At 42.8% G+C, this 22,317-nt stretch overlaps 1 protein-coding gene across 2 annotated transcripts in view; it reads right to left on the reverse strand.

The window, feature by feature from the left end:
- Window positions 1–22,317, reverse strand: part of MRAP2 (melanocortin 2 receptor accessory protein 2) — a 54,671-nt gene that overhangs the window by 19,100 nt on the left and 13,254 nt on the right. The window contains exon 2 of one of the 2 annotated variants that reach the window (XM_019442770.2): window positions 11,699–11,832. In XM_019442770.2, coding sequence (XP_019298315.2) covers window positions 11,699–11,825 — 127 coding nt within the window. In that variant the 5' untranslated portion in view covers window positions 11,826–11,832. Of the gene's footprint in view, window positions 1–11,698; window positions 11,833–22,317 lie in introns of those variants that run through there. The other variant, XM_019442771.2, reaches the window with a different exon arrangement.

Here is a 22,317-nt window from a genome sequence, read left to right on the forward strand (position 1 = left end):
TATTTCCCTTTTATAAAAAACTCTTTGGCAAAAATGGATCTGACCTTTTCCAAATTAAAAGAGATTCCATGTATAGAGCACTTTATATGGTATCTGACATCTGAGAAAAAGGTACCCCATATTTGTCAGCTATTATTGTTAAAATTATCATCAATTTTTTCATTTACCCCTACTTTAAATCCCATGTTTCCAATTAGACTAGGGAACATTGTGTCCCTGTATTTACCTTGACTCTTAGCCATAACTTCTGAAGACACACACCTTTTCAGGAGCTCTTACCATCACTTGGCTGGAGCAACTTTCCCCAACATAGAGCTAATGAAAGTGTATCCATCCTTTAAGGCCCATTCCTTACATCATCCCCTTCACAAAGTCTGGACTAACTTCCCTAACTGATGTGTTTTCTCCCTCCTTTGAACCCTGTGACATTTGTGCTTCTATACAGTGGGCCCTTGCTTGATCCTATCTTGGGTAATAGTCACAAGTATCTTTGGAACAAGGATAAGACTGGATTGTCTACACAAACCGACATACACATAATAGAGTCTCAAATCTGGGGGAAGCACCAGAGTTAAGTTATTTTTCATTTTCTGATCTATTCTAAGAAGTTTACCTACGTGAGATTATGGTAAGGATGCTTAGAAATATTTTTTTAAATAAATGATTGAGGGGGGTGCCTGAGTGGCTCAGTGGGTTAAGCGTCTGATTTTGGTGCAGGTCATGATCTCACAGTCTGTGAGTTTGAGTCCCACGTTGGGCTCTGTGCTGACAATCAGAGCCTGGAGCCTGCTTTGGATTCTGTGTCACCTTCTCTCTCTGCCCCTCCACTGCTCGCACTCTGTCTGTCTGTCTCTCTCAAAAATAAACAAAAAAATTTTTAAATAAATGGTTGGCACTTATACATTAAATGTGTTTAAATGTAAACCATCATTCTAATTAAATTATGTGGGGGCGCCTGGGTGGCTCAGTCAGTTAAGCGTCTGACTTCGGCTCAGGTCATGATCTCGCAGTTCGTGAGTTTGAGCCCCACATCGGGCTCTGTGCTGACAGCTCAGAGCCTGGAGCCTGCTTCAGATTCTGTGTGTCCCTCTTTCTCTGGCCCTTCCCCTCTCGAGCTCTGTCTCTCTCTCTCTCTCTCTCTCTCTCTCTCTCTCTCTCAAAAATAAATAAACATTAAAAAAAACTAATTAAATTATGTGTGTATAACCCTTTTTCTAAAGTGAAGAAATCAGATTAGCAATTTACTCTGAATAATTCATATTTCATTCCATGTATAGGATTGCTGAGAGGTTAACTTTTGTTCAACAATGTTTATTCAACACTCTGGATACAAAACTAATATAATCTTTCCTTGAATTAAGAGTGCCAAAGAAATAGAAATTGTAGACTTTGCCTTATAATATAGTGGAAATGAAGTCTAAAAAAGACAAAAGGACAAGTACCAAAAAATACATGTATGCAAGTACAACCAAATGCAACAATAATGTATCAATTGTGGGGGCACAGCCTATGAAGCACCACCGTACAGGTAATGACAGTTCAGCATGCTGTACCTCATCAATTGCCTGGATACCAAAGGCAAATTCTAAAATGTCACACCAGAGTTATGTTGAAATTCTCAGTTAAGAGTTTAACCTAGTCATCCTGATTCACATTGGAAGGTGTTCTCATTAGGACAGCTTTCACATTGGAAACAATGGCTGGATCCCCATCAGTAAGTACTTCACTTCTCTAGTCCAGGGTGGGCAGAGGTGGAGGAGGAGTGCCTTCAACCCAGCCTAGTTCCTTCTCTCTGCCCTTCTAGTGCCCCAGTGAGTTGATCAAAAAGCAGCAATAATGTGGGACGTGAGAAGGTCATGGCCCTCCCTTGAAGTCCTGAGGGAGCAGACTAGGGAGGAGCAGGGCTGTGGCTGGAAATTGAGAATCCTAGTGATCCAACAGCATTTCCAAACACTTCCTTAGTAACATGCCATCTACATTTCCTATCACAATATGCTTTAAATGGTTCTGTTTATTCACATTCCCCTTCAAATGGAATTTTGCTTCCTCTAATTATTCCCATTAATTTTCCTTTACCTTGTTCTCTGTCACATGACTTGACCCTATGGTACTTTCTTACCCTGAACCCCCTTTCAGAGGACATCAGAGATCCCCATATCATTCTAGGAATATCCAAACTCTCTTACAGTTTTATTTATATGCCAAGTTTCATGGGCATGGGCATGGCAGGGAAAACAGAGCCTCTGGCCTTCTCCAAAGCACCCTTTCCTAAAAAGGACTCAAAATAAAGGTTTATATAGAGTAAAGCTCCAATGCAGCCAGTTGGTTAAAGAAGCCAAGAGAAACCTTCCAAAGGTGTTTTCAACAGAGCCTAGCAGTCACTTTTGTCCTGTCTAGAACCAGAACTATTTAGAGATCATTACAGTAAAAGGGTAGAGAAAATTGCCAAGGGAAATTCTAAATGGAATGCGTCATAATAAAATAACTTCCTTCAACCTGACCATTAATGAATGGAATGAAACAGAGCTGAAGGCTGATGATGACATGTTTTTCACTGGTGTGATCATTTTTCTCCATGATTCTCTTTTCTACTCCCGGGTAGGACTAGAACAACTACCCCATCCCAATACCCTCCTCCTACCACCTAAGAATAAACTGTGACCTTTCCAACTCATGGTTGTATGAAAAACAAGGATTCATACTTAACTTGAAAGAGAGGGTTCAGGATATGAGAGCCAGCACTGTCCTCACACTGCTTCTGGCTTTAATGCATTAGGGTCAATTTTCTGTTGGGAATTCCTGGAAAAGAGTCCACAGTGGTGTTCCACAACTTGCTTTGTGCTCCCAGTGACAAGTTGTGGCCTAAGCATTCACAAGCTCTAGCTCTGCTTCTCATCTTGATGACCTGGCTTCTTGCTAACTCATCCATGCACGTGGCTGGCATTATCTGCAAGGTGGCATTGAAAAAAAGCATGCAATATGGCCTCCACTGATGGCTCAGAATAAGAGGATGCTCCTTCAGTTGTTGCTCAACACAACAGCTCAAATGGTCTGCTTAAATGGGTCCTAGGAGCCTACTGACTCATAGGCTTTGTTTCTGTCTTACCTATCCAGGGCCTTCCTAAATGTCCTATTTCTCTCCTTCCCTTTATAGCAAAATTCTTAAGAGATTTGTCTGTACATACGATTTCTAGTTCTTCTCCTCTCATTTTTTTTTCTTGAACCAATTCCATCAGCCTTTCACTCCCACCCACTCCACTAAGACTGCTTTAAAATCATTGCCAATAACTTCTACGTTATAAATCCAACAGTCAAATCATAGCCCTCAATTTACTTGACCTAGAAGCATCATTTGACACAAACCACCGTCTCATCCTTGAAGCTCTTTCTTTCTTTTCTTTTCTCTTCTTTTCTTTTGAGAGATGGAGAGCAAGTGGGGAGGGGCAGAGAGAGAGGGAGACAGAATCCCAAGCAGGCTCTGCACCATCAGTACAGAGCCCAATGTGGGGTTTGATCCCACGAACCATGAGATCATGACCCAAACTGAAACCAAGAGTTAGATGCTTAACCAATTGAGACACCCAGGTGCCCCCCACTTGAAACTTTTTTAAAAATTTTTTTAAATGTTTATTTATTTGTGAGAGAGAGACAGAGTGTGAGTGGGGGAGGAGCAGAGAGAGAGGGAAACACAGAATCCGAAGCAGGCTCTAGTCTCTGAGCTGTCAGCACAGAGCCCGACGCAGGGCCGGAACTCACAAATCACGAGATCATGACCTGAGCCTGAGCTGAAGTCAGACGCTTACCGACTGACTGAGCCACCCAGACGCCCCTCTTGAAACTCTTTCTTAATTTGGCTTTCAGGAAACACACCTGCCCTGTTTTCTTCCTACCTTTCTGTATGTTCCATTTAGCCTCCTCTGCTATTTTCCTCCCAACATCTCCAACTTTCAAATGTTAGCATGCCACAGGGCTCATTCCTTATACCTCTACAGTTTTCTATCTATACTCATTCATCCAGCCTCTTAACTTTGAGTACCATTTATATGCTGTGACTCTCAAATTCATACCTTCATAGCACCTCCCCCACCATCTCCTATTGGATGTCTGACAGGTCTCAATTTAACAAGTCCAAAGCTGAGCTCCTCATGTCCCTACTTCTCCCACATCTTCTCCATCTCAATTAACAGCAATTCATCCTGCCAATTAGATCACAAAACTTCAAACCAACCTTGGCTCTTCACTTTTTATTTTGCTCTATGGCCAGTCCATTGACAAATCCTATCAGATCTATCTTTAAGAAATATCCACAATTTATGCACCTCTCACCACTCCACTGTCCCCACCATGGCCCAGCCACCATCAACAGCTGGACTATTGAAATAGCTCCCCTGAATGGCATTCTGCTTCCAGTCTCATCCTCTTCCTTCCCCAGCTTCAGAGTGTTCTTATTAAAACCTAAGACAGATTCTACTCCTCTTCTCCAAATTGCACCTCAGAAAAAGCCTAAGTCCTTAGCATGACATCAGAGGCTCTTCTACCTCTTTCCTCTTCTCTGTTGCCTGACTTCTCTTGCTGCTCTGCCTCTTAATCACTCCCCTGGCACCATGCTGGTCTCCTTGTTGTTCCTCGCATGTTCCATTTCATTCTTGCTATGGAGAATTTTCTGGAATGCTCTTCCCCAGATACCTTATAATTCAACCTCTCACTCCCTTCAGGTATTTTCTCAAATTTCTCCTTCTCAATAAGGCCTTCCATGGCTGGTCTACATATAATTGCACCTCCATACCCAACATCTCCTTTCTCTAATTTATTATTTTTTTCTATCACCATCTGGCATGGTTTGTTTATGTCACTTATTTATTACCTGTCTCTCTCACTAGACAGCAAGATCTATAAGATGAGGTATTTTTGTCTTTTCTGTTTACGGTTGTATCTCTAATGCTTAAAACAGTGCTGCATATAACCAGTGCTCAATAAATATTTGCTGAAAGAAAGAGTAAATGAGTGAATGTCCATTCTGCTGGTACCAAATATATGTCAGACATAGGTCCACTTCTGATACATTTCAAGGTTTAATACCAGATGTAAAACTGAGGGCAAAAGGAGAATTCACAATAACCATCAGAGATTGTCTCTCAGATGAAAGACCCTTTGAAGGTAGGAATCTTTATTTCAGCAGGTAGAAGAACCTAGTCTAACTAAAGATGGAGCTACTATTGCAAAGTATGATCCGTTACAGGTATCGTCACAGTCATTCATATCCTGAATCAATGCTTTCCCTTGAAAGGTCTTGCTTCCATTTTTCTGAAACTGCACCTACATGGCTTTGAATTTTGCTCTGCAAAAGAAGGAGACACACTTGAAGGTCAGAATCACGGCATATTAAAATGGAAGAGAGTATACCAAAATACACAGGACGATAGGTGGCTTAATCTTGTCTATTTTCCTGTATGGCTGTGTTTTTTGTTTGTCTCTTATTCTTCTCTAGGTGTCTCAGATATTGTCAGGTTGCTGAAGCTAAAGACCCCCACTTTGATCAGATCTCTCATATCAGAACAGTAAGAACTCACCCAGGCATTTTGGTTTTTTCCTGATGTGAATGTTAAAACTAACAAAAGCACTTCTTATTAATAGTATAGTAGGTAAAGTAAGTATGTAATGTGTCACACTTCTGACTACATTGTGCAAGAATTCCTGCCAGCTATAATCATTTTTAGAATGTAATACCCTCAAAAAAGATTTTCAATTGTCTCTAGAAATGTACCAACCAAAATAATAGCAGCAGGCCTGTCTTCTTGGCCCCTTAAACTAAGGAAAAGAGATAGGAGAAAACAGACAGAAAAATACAATTTGTGCCACCAGGCTGTAAAAGCATATATTGTAGGGAAATATATGGCAGTTTGCCCCGTCATTTTGATTTCCACTAAAATTCTTAACAAACAAGTAGCCTTACCTAAAGATTGTCCCAGAAAAGTAATAGATTAAAGAATTAAAATAAATGCAGGAGGATGATTTCATACCCTTACAGCAACAGCCTTCCACCAGGTAATCAATGACAGCATATCCTAATGGATTTCATGCACTTTTTGAAATTTCCACAAAGAAATACTGAGTAGACAGCAAAAAAGGAAGGAGTGAAAACATTTAATTATCACTATTCACTTTAGGGATGAAGGATATATGGTTCAGTTAACGACTTTTCAAGGAACAAATACAGAAAGGCCTTGATTAAGTAAATGAGTCACTCTGAAGCTCTTTGCAGCCCCTCTGGTGGAGACAGGAATGTGGGAGCCATGGATCACTGCCCCCTAATTGCCCCACTGGAAGCCTTGCCACAGCCACCCGCCACCAGTGGCTTCCAGGCCCCAGGGACTCACTCATGAAGCCTGGGGTCTTGCACTCCTTCCTGCAGCAGGGGAGTGTCGACATGGGCTAGGTCAGCTGGAGGGGGCAGCTGACCAGGATAGAGATTTAGGAGGCTCCTGAGCTCCCCTCCTTCCATGAACACACTGAATATACAGCTACATATGGAGGTGTTCCCTCTGAAAGACATCTGGAAACTAAGCCACTCCTACACCTGTGGCAAATGAGGAAAATACATACATGAAAATGGGTAGAAAAGGCTGAAACACAATCTTGCCATAACCCCCCCACACACACACAGCTACACACAGTTGGAAGGAAACCCCCAACTTCCAGCTTCTCCCTAAGAAGGGAAGAGTTTGGACAGGATATCTAGAGCCCCACTTTTAAGGCTCCCGCTACAGAAATGCACCCCTAAAATGTCTAGCTCTGACAGCCAACAGGGCTGACATCCATGAGAACCCACAGACTACAGCAAACAAAGAAGCAGTAATTCCTGGGCTTGCAAGCCTTCACCACAGCCACCTCCCCCAGGCTCAGTGCAGAGGAAGCAGACAAAAACACCCATTTCCCATTCTTTCCCTGAAAGGGGTTTGTCTGCATACTTTAAAAGATGTTGTCTCAGGGCCAAGCTTCTAATTTAGCACACATCTAGTGGCACCCACAGCCATCTTCTCCAGAGGGCAAGGAAGCTGGCAAACACCTCCCCTGCCTTCTCCCTCCAGCCTGCTCCAGTAATAAAACCAAGTCACTAGTATCTCCCTGGAAAGAGCTTGTATACACGTCTGACATCCTAGCTTTTGTGGCTACAGCCCGAGGCACAGGTCCCCAGTCACCTGGCTCTGATACCAATGGTGTCCACATTCAGGAGTCCCACAGGACTATAGTGAACAAAGAAGCAGTTCTTAACAAGCACAGGAGCACTTTCGCAGCTATGCACTTGGTCTAGAAGAGAGGAAACAGGCAAAAACTGAAAGAGGACTTTCACTACGTCCATTTTGACCTCCAACTTTCTAATTAATTAAGTATTTCTTTCCAGCTTTTCTCTTAATTCAGGCAAAAGATCCTGGGGCAAAGCGTCCCCTGATGGAAACCGAAACTACCCCATTCTGCAATAAGGACTTCCCTGAGCCAGCAAAGAGCCTGCCCATGATTGACTCCAAACCAATGATAACCTGACTCTACTGCCCACATTTGTTCCCCATTTTTCTTATATAAACCTGGAAGTATTTTCAGCACTTTGGAGACAGTCTTTGAGATGCTAGTCAGCTGTCTCCCTGATGATGGCCTCACTGATATAACTGCTTTCTTGTTTTACTATCACTCATTTCTCTGCCTTTGGATTTTGTCAGCTGCAAGTGGCCAAACCTGGTCTACTCAGGCCCCCCCAGAGCCAGGTGCTCTTACACCCTGCGTCCCTGTTACAAAACTTCTATCTCCCAATTTCTCCCTGGAAGGGGTTTAATTGCATACTTTCCCAGCTGCTGCCTAAGGATCTGGCTCCTAATCAGGCTACATGTAGGTGCTGATCACGATTTTTCCCTTGAGGACACAGGCAAGTCTTGACATGCCCTCAACTACTAGGAGCCTAAGAACAAAGAAGTTTGCTTTGACAATCATAAACGTTTGAGAGGCAACTAGGAGCTTAGTTGATCTCCCACCCAAGACCATTCGCAACTGGGGTAGGTAGCTGTTTTATCTAATGCACAGAAACAAGCCCAGAGAGTCAAGAAAAATGAAGAAAAAGAATATGTTCCAAACTAATGAACAAGATGAATGTCCAAAAACAGATCTTAATGAAATGGAAATAAGAGATTTACCCAATAGAGAGTTCAAAACAATGGTCATGAACATTGGGGCCAGGCTCCATGACACTGGTCAGGGCAATGATTTTTTAGGATTTGATACCAAAAGCAAAGGCAACAAAGGCAAAATTAAATAAGTGGGACTACATCAAACTAAAAAGCTTCTGCACAGCAAAGGAAATCACCAACAAAAGGAAAAGGTAATCTATGGAATGGGAGAAAATATTTGCAAACCAAATATCTGATAAGGGGTTAATATCTAAAATATATAAGGAACCCATACAATTCAATGCCAAAAAGCAACCCAATTAAAAAGTGGGCAAAGGACCTGAATATATATTTTCCGAAGACATCCAAATGGCCAATAGGTACATGAAAATGTGCTCAACATCACTAATCATCAGGGAAATGCAAATCAAAACCTCAATGAGATACTGCCTTATCCCTGTTTGAATGTCTATTATCAAAAAAGACAAGAGATAACCAGTGTTGGTGAAGGTGTGGAGAAAAGGGAACACTTGCACACTCTTGGTGGAAATGTAAACTGGTACGGCCACTATGATAAATAGTATGGAATTTCTTCAAAAAATTAAAAATAAAACTACCTATGATTCAGACTTCTCACTTCCAGATATATATCCAAAGGAAATGAAACCATTATCTTGAAGAGATATCTACATTCCCATGTTCACTGCAGCATTATTCACAATAGTCAAAATATAGAAAAAACCTAAGTGTCCATCACTTACATAGGTGCACACACACACACACACACACACACACACACACTAAAATATTAGTTGTCCTTCAGAAGAAGGAAATCTTGGGGCACCTGGGTAGCTCAGTCGGTTAAGCATCCCAGTTCACTCTCAGGTCATGATCTTGTGGTTCATGAGTTTGAGCCCTGCTCAGGCTGTGTGCTGACAGCTCAGAGCCTGGAGTCTGCTTTGGATTCTGTGTCTCCTTCTCTCTCTGCCCCTCCCCCACTCACGCTCTGTCTCTCTGTCTGTCTCTCTCAAAAATAAATAAACATTAAAAAAGAAAGAAAGAAAGAAACAGAGTAGAAAAGTGGTTGCCAGGAGCTTGGTCTGGAGGAAACAGGGAGAAGCTGATAAAAGGTTATAAACTTTCAGTTATAAAAGGGATAAGGTCTGAGGATCTAACATATAACAAGATCAGTATAGTTGACAACATGTAGTGCATAATTAAAATTTGTAACAGAGTAGAACTTAAATGTTCTCACCAAAAAATAAATAAATAAAAAGGGAAATATCTGAGGTGACGAGTGTGTCAATTAACTTGATGGATGGAATCCGTTCACAATGTGTGTGTGTACACTAAATCATCATTTGGTACCTTTTAAATATATTATAATTGTATTTGTCAAGTATACCTCAATAAAGCTGAAAGAACAAGTAAAAAGCCTTCCTTGCGAGGGAGGATCAGGTGAAAGTGAAGGATCATGAACACCAAGACAGGTCAGAATAGCAGCATCCAGGAAATCCTAACAGAGCAAAAGCATTCCCTTTACCACATTTGCATCTCCATTTCTAGTCTTTCTTACAGCTCCTAATGTGTCCCATGAAACTGAACTGGTTAAGAACCTAAAATTTTTATAGAGCTATGGATATTCATTCTGAAACAACCTAACATCTCTGGAATATTTAGGGAGTCACCACAACAAGACCCGGGAGTTGGCAGCAGTTCTTAGCCAACAAAGAAGCTTTGTGTTGGCCAGTCAGCATGCAGTATGACTGGAGTTGGACAGTAACCTTCCACAGAATTGTATTTCCTTGCTCTGTGCTGGCTCATTAATCGCTCCAATCACATGAAGCACAATTCATGCCTATCACACAGAGTTAGGAATTGTCACAGGCGATTCTAGTCTGTCCTTATGAACACACACACAGAATGCTCTCTGCAGCCTCAGAAAACCAGCAGAGATGAAAGGATGCTATTGACCATGTGTTAGAAAAGAAGGTTCTTCAAAATAGTTCCAGACTACTTTTTGATGGCCCAAATGTTCACACAGTTTGGGAGAGCTGGAAACATTAATACTTTGAAAAGAATCTCAATTTGTAGGTGAAAGCAGGCAAAAACCTCTTTGACCTCGGCCACAGCAATTTCTTACTCAACACATCTCCAGTGGCAAGGGAAACAATAGCAAAAATGAACTACTGGGACCTCATCAAAATAAAAAGCTTATGCTCAGCAAAGGAAACAATCAGCAAAACTAAAAGGCAACCTATGGAATGGGAGAAGATATTTGCAAATGACATACCAGATAAAGGGGTAGGATCCAAAAGCTATAAAGAACTTATCAAACTCAACACGTAAAAAACAAATAATCCAATGAAGAAATGGTAAAAATACATGAATTGACACTTCTCCAAAGAAGACATCCAGATGGCCAGCCAACACATGAAAAAATGCTCAACATCACTCATCATCAGGGAAACACAAATCAAAACCACAATGAGATACTACCTCACACCTGTCAGAGTGGCTAAAATGAACAAATCAGGAGACTATAGATGCTGGTGAGGATGTGGAGAAATGGGAACCCTCTTGCACTGTTAGTGGGGAATGCAAACTGGTGCAGCCACTCTGGAAAACAGTATGGAGGCTCCTCAAAAAATTAAAAATAGAACTACCCTATGACCCAGCAATTGCACTACTAGATATTTATCCAAGGGATACAGGTATGCTGTTTCAAAGGGGCACGTGCACCCCAATGTTTATAGCAGCACTATGCACAATAGCCAAAGTATGGAGAGAGCCCAAATGTCCATCGATGGATGAATGGATAAAGATGTGATACACACACACACACACACACACACACGCGCGCGCGCACACACACACACACACACACACACACACTGGAGTATTATTAGGCAATCAAAAAGAATGAAATCTTGCCGTTTGCAACTACGTGGATGGAACTAGAGGGTATTATGCTAAGTGAAATTAGTCAGTTAGAGAAAGACAAATATCACATGACTTCACTCATATAAGGACTTTAAGACAAAACAGAGGAACATAAAGGAAGGGAAGCAAAAAGAATATAAACACAGGGAGGGGGACAAAACATAAAAGGCTCTTAAATATAGAGAACAAACAGGGTTGCTGGAGGGGTTTCAGGAGTGGGCAGGATGGTCTAAATGCATAAGGGGCATTGAGGAATCTACTCCTGAAATTATTGTTGTACCATATGCTAACTAACTTGAATGTAAATTAAACAATAAATAAAATAAAATAAAATAAAATAAAATATAAAATAAAATAGAATAGAATCTCAGTTTGAGAATGACACTGATTCATGTTCCTCCATTAAGGGAATCTTTCAAGTTCTTTGTCCCTCATGTAATACCATCTCTGAGCAACCAGGCTGTTTGGAAGGGGGTGCTTTCTGGGGTTTGGGGGAACAGAGTTGTGTAAAAAGAATGTTCAGGAAAATTCATCACTGGGAACTTCACAAGTTAAGACAAATACATTATGTTTACAATGGGGAATTATATAAGACTTACATTTATGAGCCTTCAGTCCTTCAAAGGAAACTGGTCCAATCTCATAATATTCATATTCCCAGGTGTAATCAGAATTAGATGCAGATTGCTGGGATGTTTTGTTAGAAATTAACCTCTGGGCAGACATCTCTACCCTGCAAAAATGGAGAAAGGCAAGTGTAGAACCTGTTAATTCATCCTCAACTGCACAGTTACTCTCATTGCTCTTGACCTACATTCAAAAGTTCAGAAAGGGGGGCGCCTGGGTGGCTCAGTCGGTTGAGCCTCCGACTTCAGCTCAGGTCACGATCTCACAGTCCGTGAGTTCGAGCCCCGCATCGGGCTCTGGGCTGATGGCTCAGAGCCTGGAGCCTGCTTCTGATTCTGCTTCTCCCTCTCTCTCTGCCCCTCCCCCATTCATGCTCTGTCTCTCTCTGTCTCCAAAATAAATAAACGTTAAAAAAAAAAAAAAATTAAAAGTTCAGAAGGGAAAGGCCTCAGGGAGGTCCCATCCATGAGGTCAGGGAGAGGTCCTTACTGGCTGCCTATACTTCATACCAAATAGCCATTGTTTCCTTTTATCTCTACTAGATTGGAATGGATTTGAAATCAGACACCATGTCTTCTGTTGTTGTCTCCCAGAACTTAACTCAATGCCTGGCACATAACCAACTTTCAATAACTGATAATTTTTTTTAATGTTTATTTATTTTTGAGACAGAGACAGAGCATGAACAGGGGAGGGTCCGTGAGAGGGAGGCACAGAATCTGAAACAGGCTCCAGGCTCTGAGCTGTCAGCACAGAGCCCGACGTGGGGCTCGAACTCACGGACCGCGAGATCATGACCTGAGCCGAAGTCGGCCGCTCAAACGACTGAGCCACCCAGGCGCCCCTTTCAATAACTGATAAAAGAAGGAAGAGAAGGAAGGAGACAGTATACCAAAGTCTCCAAGCTTACAACTTCAGCCCCATCACCTACCTACACCTACATGAGTACACAAAGAACCTACAGAGAATAAATAAAATCAGTACCAGAAGTGAACTAGCACAGTATACATATACTGAGCACCTGCTATGCAAAAATAGACAAGCAACTGATGTCTAATGAAATTGGGGGTGGGGGAGGGGAGAAAAGAGAAGTGGTCAACCAAAAGTCCCATAATGGGAAAAGATCCTCAGTGGAAGCCCGAATCTTTCCTACTGCTTACTCCTGAAATTTGTCCTGTCCTCAGGATGTCCTGAGTGTCTTTGTGATGATTTTAGATTTAAAAACTCTGACTTCACTGAGACAAGAAGTTGCACTGTGCAGCATGGATGCCAAAATTGACAGGTCAACAGAGCCAGTATTCAATACTGAGCACCTACTGTGTACAAGACAGTACTCATTATGGGACGGGAGGAGATGTTTGAGATACAGACCCAGATCCCACAGACCTTGCTTTATATTGAAGAAATAATACAAAGTGACAAATAGCAGTAATATAAGGGAAAATTTGAATGAAAGATCAGCCAAAACTAAGATTCACTGAGAAGTTATAACCACAGGGTCTCACCTCCAAGATCTTTCTGATGTTCCCCTTCTCCTACCCACCTTGGGTCAATATCACCCACTGCTGCCTCTAGGACACAACCCCTAGAGAAGCTGAGGCAAAATCACCACCACCCCTCTGCCCCAAGGCATGAGTCTCATCTTTCCCTTTTCCTTTCTTCCTCATTCCCCGGTCCTGGACCCCATAGAAATAGACTCTCACCCCTCAGCATCATATTGTTCAAAGGATGGTGTGCTCTGATCCAGAAATACATGCCAGTATCAGAACTGAGTGCCCAGTCAAACAAATCATTCTTTCAAAGGCAGATGAGAATGTACCATTTCTCATTTGGGAAAGAAAGCTACACAAATTTTAAGAAAAGCTGACCTTTAAGTAAGTATTCAGTAACCTTTCTAGCACCAGCACAAAAATAACATAAAACCATTACCACAGTATTATCTTTGGTCTTTGTATCGTTTGAACAAGAGATTATTTCTCTCAATAAATTTCCTCAGGAAATGAAAATTAGCATCTCAAACATAAGAAACACTATCCTCACTTATGAGTACTTCTTCCAGAGGAAAAGAATTGTGTGAGAGAGTAGCTCTTCAGTCCTAGGGTTCAGAGATAAATGGTAGATCGGATAAACATCATGTCCATTTCAGAATGTAGAGAGGGGCCCCCGGGTGGCTCAGTCGGTTGAGCGTCCAACTTCAGCTCAGGTCATGATCTCACAGCTCCTGAGTTCAAGCCCCGTTTTGGGCTCTGTGCTGACAGCTCAGAGCCTGGAGACTGCTTCGGATTCTGTGTCTCCCTCTCTCTCTGCCCCTAACCCACTTGCATTCTGTCTCTGTCTCTCTCAAAAATAAATCAACATTAAAAATATATATATATTAAAAAAAAAAAAAGAATGTGGAGAATTTCACACCATGCAGGAAATGACACTAGATTTGAAGCTGGGAGACCTGGGTCTTCATATTTGCTCCACCGCCATTCTATATATTGCCCGGAAATGGTTCTGGCTACAGTCCCTAGAAGACACCATCATCACCCACCCAGTCCCCTTCTTGAGCTGCCTAACTGGTTTTTCTGCTTCTACTCTTACTGACCCTTTGTGATCTACTCTTCACTTATCAGCCAGTAATCTTTGTAAAAAAACAAATAGCCCCTGTCACTCCTTTGCTTAATACTTTTAATGGCTTCCCATTGCCCTAAGGACAAAGCCCCAAATCCTTGAAAGTTCCTACAAGGTCATGACTCGGGTCTTGGTGTCCTCTTATCTTGCCTCATACCCTACCAAACTGTGCTTGTATTTCCTGCAGTTCCTCAAAGACTTCATGCTCTCTGTCCCTGCACACATGCTATTCCCTCTGGTAAGAATGTGCTTCCTACCAGCCCATCCTAACTCATTCCTCCTTCCCTCCCTGCAAACTCTCATCTACACTGGAGTCAGCAAATCTGGCCCACCAACTGTTTTTGTACAGCCTCCAACTGAAGAATGTTTTTATATTTTTTAATGGTTGAAAATAATTTTCAAATAATATTTTGTGATGTAAGAAAATTCAAATTCAGGGGCGCCTGGGTGGCGCAGTCGGTCGAGCGTCCGACTTCAGCCAGGTCACGATCTCGTGGTCCGCGAGTTCGAGCCCCGCGTCAGGCTCTGGGCTGATGGCTCGGAGCCTGGAGCCTGTTTCCGATTCTGTGTCTCCCTCTCTCTCTGCCCCTCCCCCGTTCATGCTCTGTCTCTCTCTGTCCCAAAAATAAATTAAAAAAAAAAAAAAAAAAAAAAAAAAGAAAATTCAAATTCAAATAAGAGTCCCTAAATAAAGTTTTACTGGAACACAGCAGCCATCCTTGTTGCGTTTTATATTTTTTTAATGGTTTCTCTAGCATTACAACAGCAGAGCTGAGTAGTGGCAACAGACATAGCATGGCCCAAAAAGCCTAAAATATTTACTTTCTGCTATTTTATAGAAAAAGTTTTCTAACCCTCCTTTATAGCAATGGGGAAAAAAAAGATCTAAGCTTCAATTTTCCCATCAGGAATATGATGATGATAACAGTACCTACTTCATGCAGTTGCTGTAAAGATTATGATGAGGGAGCATGAGGCAGACAGAGGGGAAAAGCACAAGGTAACATTCCCCCCACCCCCACCCACACACACACCACAGGTAGAATACGTGTGATATTCCTCGGACACTCCTGGCTACCCAAGAACAAAGGAAAGGGGTATAAGTGCTTACCATGGTGATATGGGAAACTAAAGCAAATGAAAAATTAAATTCCCTTACTGCCTACCGTCCATTGATAAGCCCTTGAGACTGGCAGAGTGACCACCCTCTAGGAGCTCAGGTGCCTCAAGGATGACACTTTGCCAGGGGCAAAAAAGAACCTTAGCTTAACATTATCCCAAACTCCAGGATCCCGTAAGCCAGCTTCCTTTATCTCAACTGCTCCCAAGATATATGCTGGCAATCATAACCCAAGCTTATGCACCAACCCCCATGTACATCTGAAGGGTCTCATGACTGAGGTTTTATTAAATGGTAATTAATGGTGTTTCCCTAGCAACCGCTAGCCCCTCAATGTCCTGGAAACCTTACTTCCAAAAATTCCTTAGAGACTTACTCTATCCCTGACCCCCTCCCAACCTGAAGGTATATAATGAGTTACCCAACAGGACCCCAGTACAGCTCTTCCTGTCCATGGGTCCTGTCCCCATGCTTTAATAAAGTCACATTTTTGCACCAAAGACGTCTTCAAGAATTCTTTCTTGGTCATCAGCTCCAGACCCCATGAACCCCCATCCCCCCAAAACTTCATCAGATTACATGTGATGTTGCATGAAGTATGGGTAGCCAGGACCCAGTTAAGATCAATACATAGCAGCCAGCACTATTATTATAAGCTAAGAAGTGCAAGTCTGAGATAGAAAAGCTAGACTTCTTCTTCAAGCATCACCAACTCCCCTGTCAGCCAATTCTTATCCAATTCACTATGTGGTTCATTGATCTGTGTGCCCTACACAAATGAACACGATTATAATAAAAATAACTCAAAAGGCATTCATTTAGATGCTTTAAAAGTTTTAATGAGAAATAGGGACATCATGGGATTCACGCTATTCCATCAAGTCAAAAATATGGTAATAACCTCTCCAATTTTTTAAGCAAAATAGTATGAAGTCTGGTTTGATCATCTCATTTTTATTGGAAATCAGGCATTATAGCCAATGTATTAAGCAGAGCAAAGAAAGGCAGTAGGCTTCATCTAGTGTCAAAATGGATAACAGAACAATAGCAAAAGTACATAAAACAATGAAGGAAATAAAAGTGAGTGTTTTCCATCCTCTGTGTCAGCTGCTGTCCACATCTGCACAGCAGTGACCCCCATCTGTGGCTGCCCAGGCCCACAGGCCCAGCAGGTCTCCCTGCTACTCTCTCAAGTCAGAAAGAAGCATTACCACCACCCTCACAGGGCTGGCCAGGAACTAGCAAACAGGCTATATCTGTACAAAAAGGCAGATATCTAGAAATCTCAAGCCCTTACCCACCACAGAGAAAGAGTTTTCCCATTCCTTCTTTTCTCCCCCTTACACTATTCCTCTTCATCTAAAAGAACTATTTAGGGATGGATAGAGACCAAAGCATAATGAAAGTCACATGTGCAAAGATCCTGAAAGAGGAAAGGCCGTCCTTTAAGAGAGGAGTAGAGGGCTGAAAGACACCTGGAGACAAGAAGGAGTGAAAAGCAGAGCCAGCCTATCAGAGGTTCTCCAGGGAAGCAGAAAGACAAGCCGGACAACCTCTCCCAGAGCCGCCACCATTTTAGGCTTTAGATAAAAGGGGGCAGGGGTGAGGCTTCTGTTTTCACCAGCTATTTCATCTTGGTTCTTAAACTTCACAGTTAGATTTGGAGGACCGTGTCTCTGGCCTCTCCTCTCAAGCAGTCACCAAGCACCCTTGAAAAAGCCCAGAAGGCAACATTTTTCATCCACATCCCAAATTAATCAGCCTGGGCCACCAAATCCCCAAGGACATGAAAGAAACAGAAGACTGCAGTCTGGCAGTGTTTTGTATAATGTCCATTTTCAAAGCCTGGGGTTGCTTATCTGAGCTTTGCAGAAACACGAGCTGGCCCCATTTCCCCATTTGGGAAATGCCAAATGTCAGCCTCCAGAGTCTGATATTTTCACATGGTGAGGAACCCGGTGTCTGGGCCCTAACACCCCGTGTGGAAGACAGCACCGCGGCGAGCTCACAGGGGAGCTGACAAGCAGGCAGCTGCTGTCTCCGGAACACAGCAAACACAGCTGCCTTCGGTGCCTCTGCTGCTCCTGACAACCCCCTCCCCAAATTCCCTGAATGTCAGATTTCTTCATAATATTAGCATCACCAGAAACAACTTCTTGAGAGGAAATGAATCCTAAGCGAGCTTCCTGGGGCAGCAGGGAGACCAATTGCTCTTTTGAGCAGCTGAAAGCACTCCTGCCAATAACAGCAACCGTGATGAATTGTGAGGGCACCTCAAAGCCACACCTGAAAAGGAAGTTACCTTTTCCAGGTGCACACGTGGTAGTTGAGGCCAATTCATAGCATTGGAGGAGGGAGAAAGATCTCAAACCCAAACACAGACAGAATGATTAGCAGGCGTCAGACACTCTCACGGCCGTGTCAACATCACCCCTTCTCCCATACACATTCCCAACACTTTCATCCCTTCTTCCAATTATCTCATCTTCCCTCCTCCAACCCAGCTTCCCACACCACTCCTGGGCACACTCTGTCCTTCGTAAAGACAGGTCAAGCAATTCTCTCCACCTCTTTCAAATTGGGAAGATGAATGTGGACGTGGACCTTTCTATGGAGTGAATAAAGGCTCTTCATCGATACCTTTGCAGGGCCATGATGGGTTCACATGCCCATGGGGGCTGTTTCCTTGAAGCTGGACCTTGATTTCCATATTAAGGTGTAAACATCAACAGATGTGCTTTCCAAGTGACCACCAACTCAGTCACAGGACTGGAACATTAAGGAAAGATCCAAAAGATGCTTATAAACCCTAAAAAATGAGCGTGCATGTGCACACACACACACACACACACACACACACACACACCTGACAGCATGGCCAGAAAGTCACTCCAAGAAGCTGCTGGCCAATGTCACAGATCCAAAGCCCCACAGTAACCAGCATGTGTGGAGGAAGACCTAACAACCCATTCAGATCTGAGATCAAAATTCCCAACCGCAGCCACACTATCTTCTTTCCCGTCAACCCCCAAACTCCAGTAGTGGGCATGTCACCCAGGATGCCAATCTCCATTCCGGTCTGGGCCATAAATTTCTCATTAGTTATGTGTTCTTATCTCTTTCTTTCTTCTATTCCTAGGAACAACCGTCCCCAGCGAAACACAGAGAAGTCACTCTCTTCACCCATCACCCTTTCTCTCTCCAAGCAAAGGCATTTGAGAAACCAAAGGTAAAGCCTGGCTAGGCTGATTCTGGTGGCTGGGGAGCCTAAGGTCAGAACTTCTGAATCACAGCTTTAGAAGCTTAATTCCCTTATTGCACAGAGATGTGAGTAGGCCCCCAAGTCACGACTAATGGTGCACCCACCTTGCCCACACCTGAGTGGGTAGGATCACACAGAGATCAGATGAGAGTCTACAAAGTTATGAGTCAGGCTCATGATAGACCAGAGTCCCTGGGTATTCCTAAAGCACTTCTAAAAGCAACATATCCCAGCAAGAAATTATGCCTTAACTTCCAAAATCAAAGTCTCTGTAGTCTCCTCCAAGGACAGTGCTTTAAAAAAATGCAGACATGGTCTTGTTCTCCAGTTTACTTTTCCTTTTTGTAGATTCTGTGTGACCCACTACCTTCTACTTGTACTCATCACTTTAAATCTCAAGTTTGCAGATTTCTTTTCTGTGAATCCATTTTAAGTAAGCAACTTCTTTCACATGGTGTGGATTTTTATTTCTTCCAATTAAAGAGATCTTGCTTCTGGGACCTTGAAGTATTCTCTTCCTGCTATCTTTTGACTTGAGTGTGCATCTTACTTTTGAAATCTGAATCTAGCCACTCAGTTCAGCCTAGAGATATCACACACACACACACACACACACACACGCACACCTCTTTCCTTCTGAAATGGACATATTCCCAAATTTCTCTACATTATCAAGTTTTATGCAGTTCTTGGGTATTTCCTAGAAAGTACTCAGCTACCCATCAGACCTCAAAAATGTGGTGACTGACAGCTGGCAGAGAAATTCTGGGTGCATCTTCTTCCTGTCTATCCCCATGTCTCTGCTGCACAGCAGTAACTTGTTTCCAGGAGCAAAACATGGAGCAGGTTTCTCAAGCCTGGGGTCTACCTCGGCCTTAAAATCAGAATCAATGCCAATAGAAGAACAACTTCCAAAACCAGAAACAGGACTTAAGATTTTGTGCAGATAAACTTCAGCCAACACCTGAAATGGAGAGATGCTTCATTAACAAGTGGGCATCCCTTTTCCACCAGCTGGTGCCTCAGGGAGGACAGTGGTTTGGATTCCTAAATCCACCTCCTCCCCTTAATGCTCTGGGAAGCCACATAATAGTAAATAGACTAGAAAGTAATTTTTAAAGTTAGCATTTCCTGACTCTGTCAGTCTCCCTAGTTCAATCCAGCAAATGCTTACTGCATGACTACTAGGTACTAGGACACAATGACTATCCCTGAGCCCTTTGGAGAATCTTTGGAGATGGCGATAGATCTTTGCATTGCATCACAGCACAGACTATGATAGGACTGCATGGACCAGTCCTCCAGTGCCCTCCTCTTCCCTCTGGTCTCTTTTCCATAAGCACCAACAGGGCAGGGCCTCCTCTGCTTTGCTCACTGTTGTATTTCAAGCAACCCCCACAAGGCCTCACTCATAGCAGAAATACAATACTTGTTGAATTAGTTTCTCCTACAGTGGAGAAGCCCCCACATTATCTTTCATTCTCTTAGTCGACCCTGAACTTGAGAGCAGAGTTCTCCCATCCTAACAGAAACTTTGGCTGGACATCGAGAAGAGAAACATACCCACACAGGGGAAAACACACTCCAGAGAGAAGCCATGAAGCCTCCATCTGGAAAGGATTTCCAGAGAAGAGACGAGTCATAGCTCTGAGGTAGGTGTGGGGGCGGCAGGCACACTGCTCCCAGCAACCGGGCTTCAGCCCCAGCTCTGAAGATTTAGGAAGCTAGGTTTTCACAATCCTCCAGGGCTGAGAAAGGTAATGAACTGGGAAACACTAACCAAGTGGAGGAGAATGATTTATAACCATGGCATCAATTCGGTGAATTACAATAAGGAATAAAATGGCCAAGCTGACCAGAGAACATGCTTTACGTGGTCTGGGAAACAAACTTTAAGACCCAAAGATTAACTGATGCTGTGGAATAGAGCAAAGGAGTTATGTAACATAATAAAACAGGGCTCTACTCTACCCCACTACACAAGTGCCAGGATGCCGTGCTATTTGTTCTATAGGACATCCTACTGTAGCCACAAATGAGGCCACTCCCATGGTGGGCTGGGGTCCCCACCACAGAAATGCCATACGTTTAACTCCTACCTCTTTCTGGACTTCACTTTCCTTGGTCTGGACTTCAAGAAATTCTAGGCATATTGAACAAAACAGTGGAATCCCAAGTTGACCACTCTGTTATAGTTAAGGTTTTCTGGGTCCCCAATACTATTTTTGCTCTATTCCTAAGCCTTCGGAAAAAAGTATGTTTTTTATTTGTTATTTGTTTTTTTTTTTAAGTTGATTTATTTTTGAGAGAGAAAGAGAGAGCAAGAGCAGGGGAGGGGCGGAGAGAGAGTCCCAAGCAGGCTCTGTACTGTCAGCATGGAGCCCAAAGCGGGGCTCGAACTCACTAACCATGAGATCGTGATGTGAGCCAAAACCAAGAGTCTGACACTTAACAGACTGAGCCACCCAGGTGCTCCCAGAAAAAGTATGTTTAAAAGTACTAGAGTCAAATCAAAAAACCAACTATCACAAAGCAGTATTTCACAATGAGTTTTCGCTTCACACCCATTAGGATAGCTGTTATAAAACAAAAACAGAAACAAAACCAGAAAATAACCAGTGTTAGCAAGGATAGAGAGAACCTGGAACACTTGTGCGTTGCTGATGGAAAGGTAAAATGGTGCCGCTCTTAGCTCCTCAAAAATTTACACGTGGAATACTTTATAATCCCTCAATTTCAGCTCTGGAATATACCCCAAAGAGTCAAAAGCAGAGACTCCAACAGCTATTTGTACACCAGTGTCCTCAACAGCATTATTCACAATAACTATAAGCGGGGGGGCAGTACAAATGCAGACTGGCAGTTGAATGAATAAACAAAACACAGTATATCCATGCAATGGGTATTATTCAGCCTTAAAAAGAAATTCTGACATATGTGACAACATGGATGAGCCTTGAAGACATTATGCTAATGAAATAAGCCAGACACATGAGGACAAATACTGCAGGATTCCCTTTACGCGAGGAACATAGAGTACTCAATTCACAGAGGCAGAAAGTAGAATGGTGGTTGCTGAGGTCTGGGAGAAGCAGGAATGGGAAGTTATCATTTAGTGGATACAGAGTTTCAGTTTGGGATGATGAAAATGTTCCGGAGGCAGATAGTGGTGATGGTTGCACAACAATGTGAATTTTATGTTATACATATTTTGCCAAAACTTTTAAAAGTTCTAAAAAAAATTTTTCTAATAAGAAAATAATAAAAATCAGCACTTCCCAACCAATGTCCTTGGGGAAAGTGTAATTGAGAGCTCCTGAAGCAAAAGACCACCCCGGGGGACATCCAGGCATCCCTCTCAGTGTGGGTCCTTCTGCTATGGCCAGCTTTCAAGGATTCAGCTTTGTTCTTTTCCAGAGCCCTTGTGGTGAGTCCTTTCCATATAAAAGGAATATTCTATCCAGGATATGAGGAATCCTCCTCCTGCATACCAGAGAGAGCCATGGGCAGTGGGGGAAAATACTGGTGCAGCCCTGGCTCGGGTCCCCTTACCTCCACCAGTCCTGGAGACACACTGATTGCTTCACAAGCTC

Source organism: Panthera pardus, unplaced genomic scaffold (assembly GCF_024362965.1).
Source record: "Panthera pardus isolate Hobbes unplaced genomic scaffold, ASM2436296v1 HiC_scaffold_17, whole genome shotgun sequence".
Taxonomy (NCBI): Eukaryota; Metazoa; Chordata; class Mammalia; order Carnivora; family Felidae; genus Panthera; species Panthera pardus.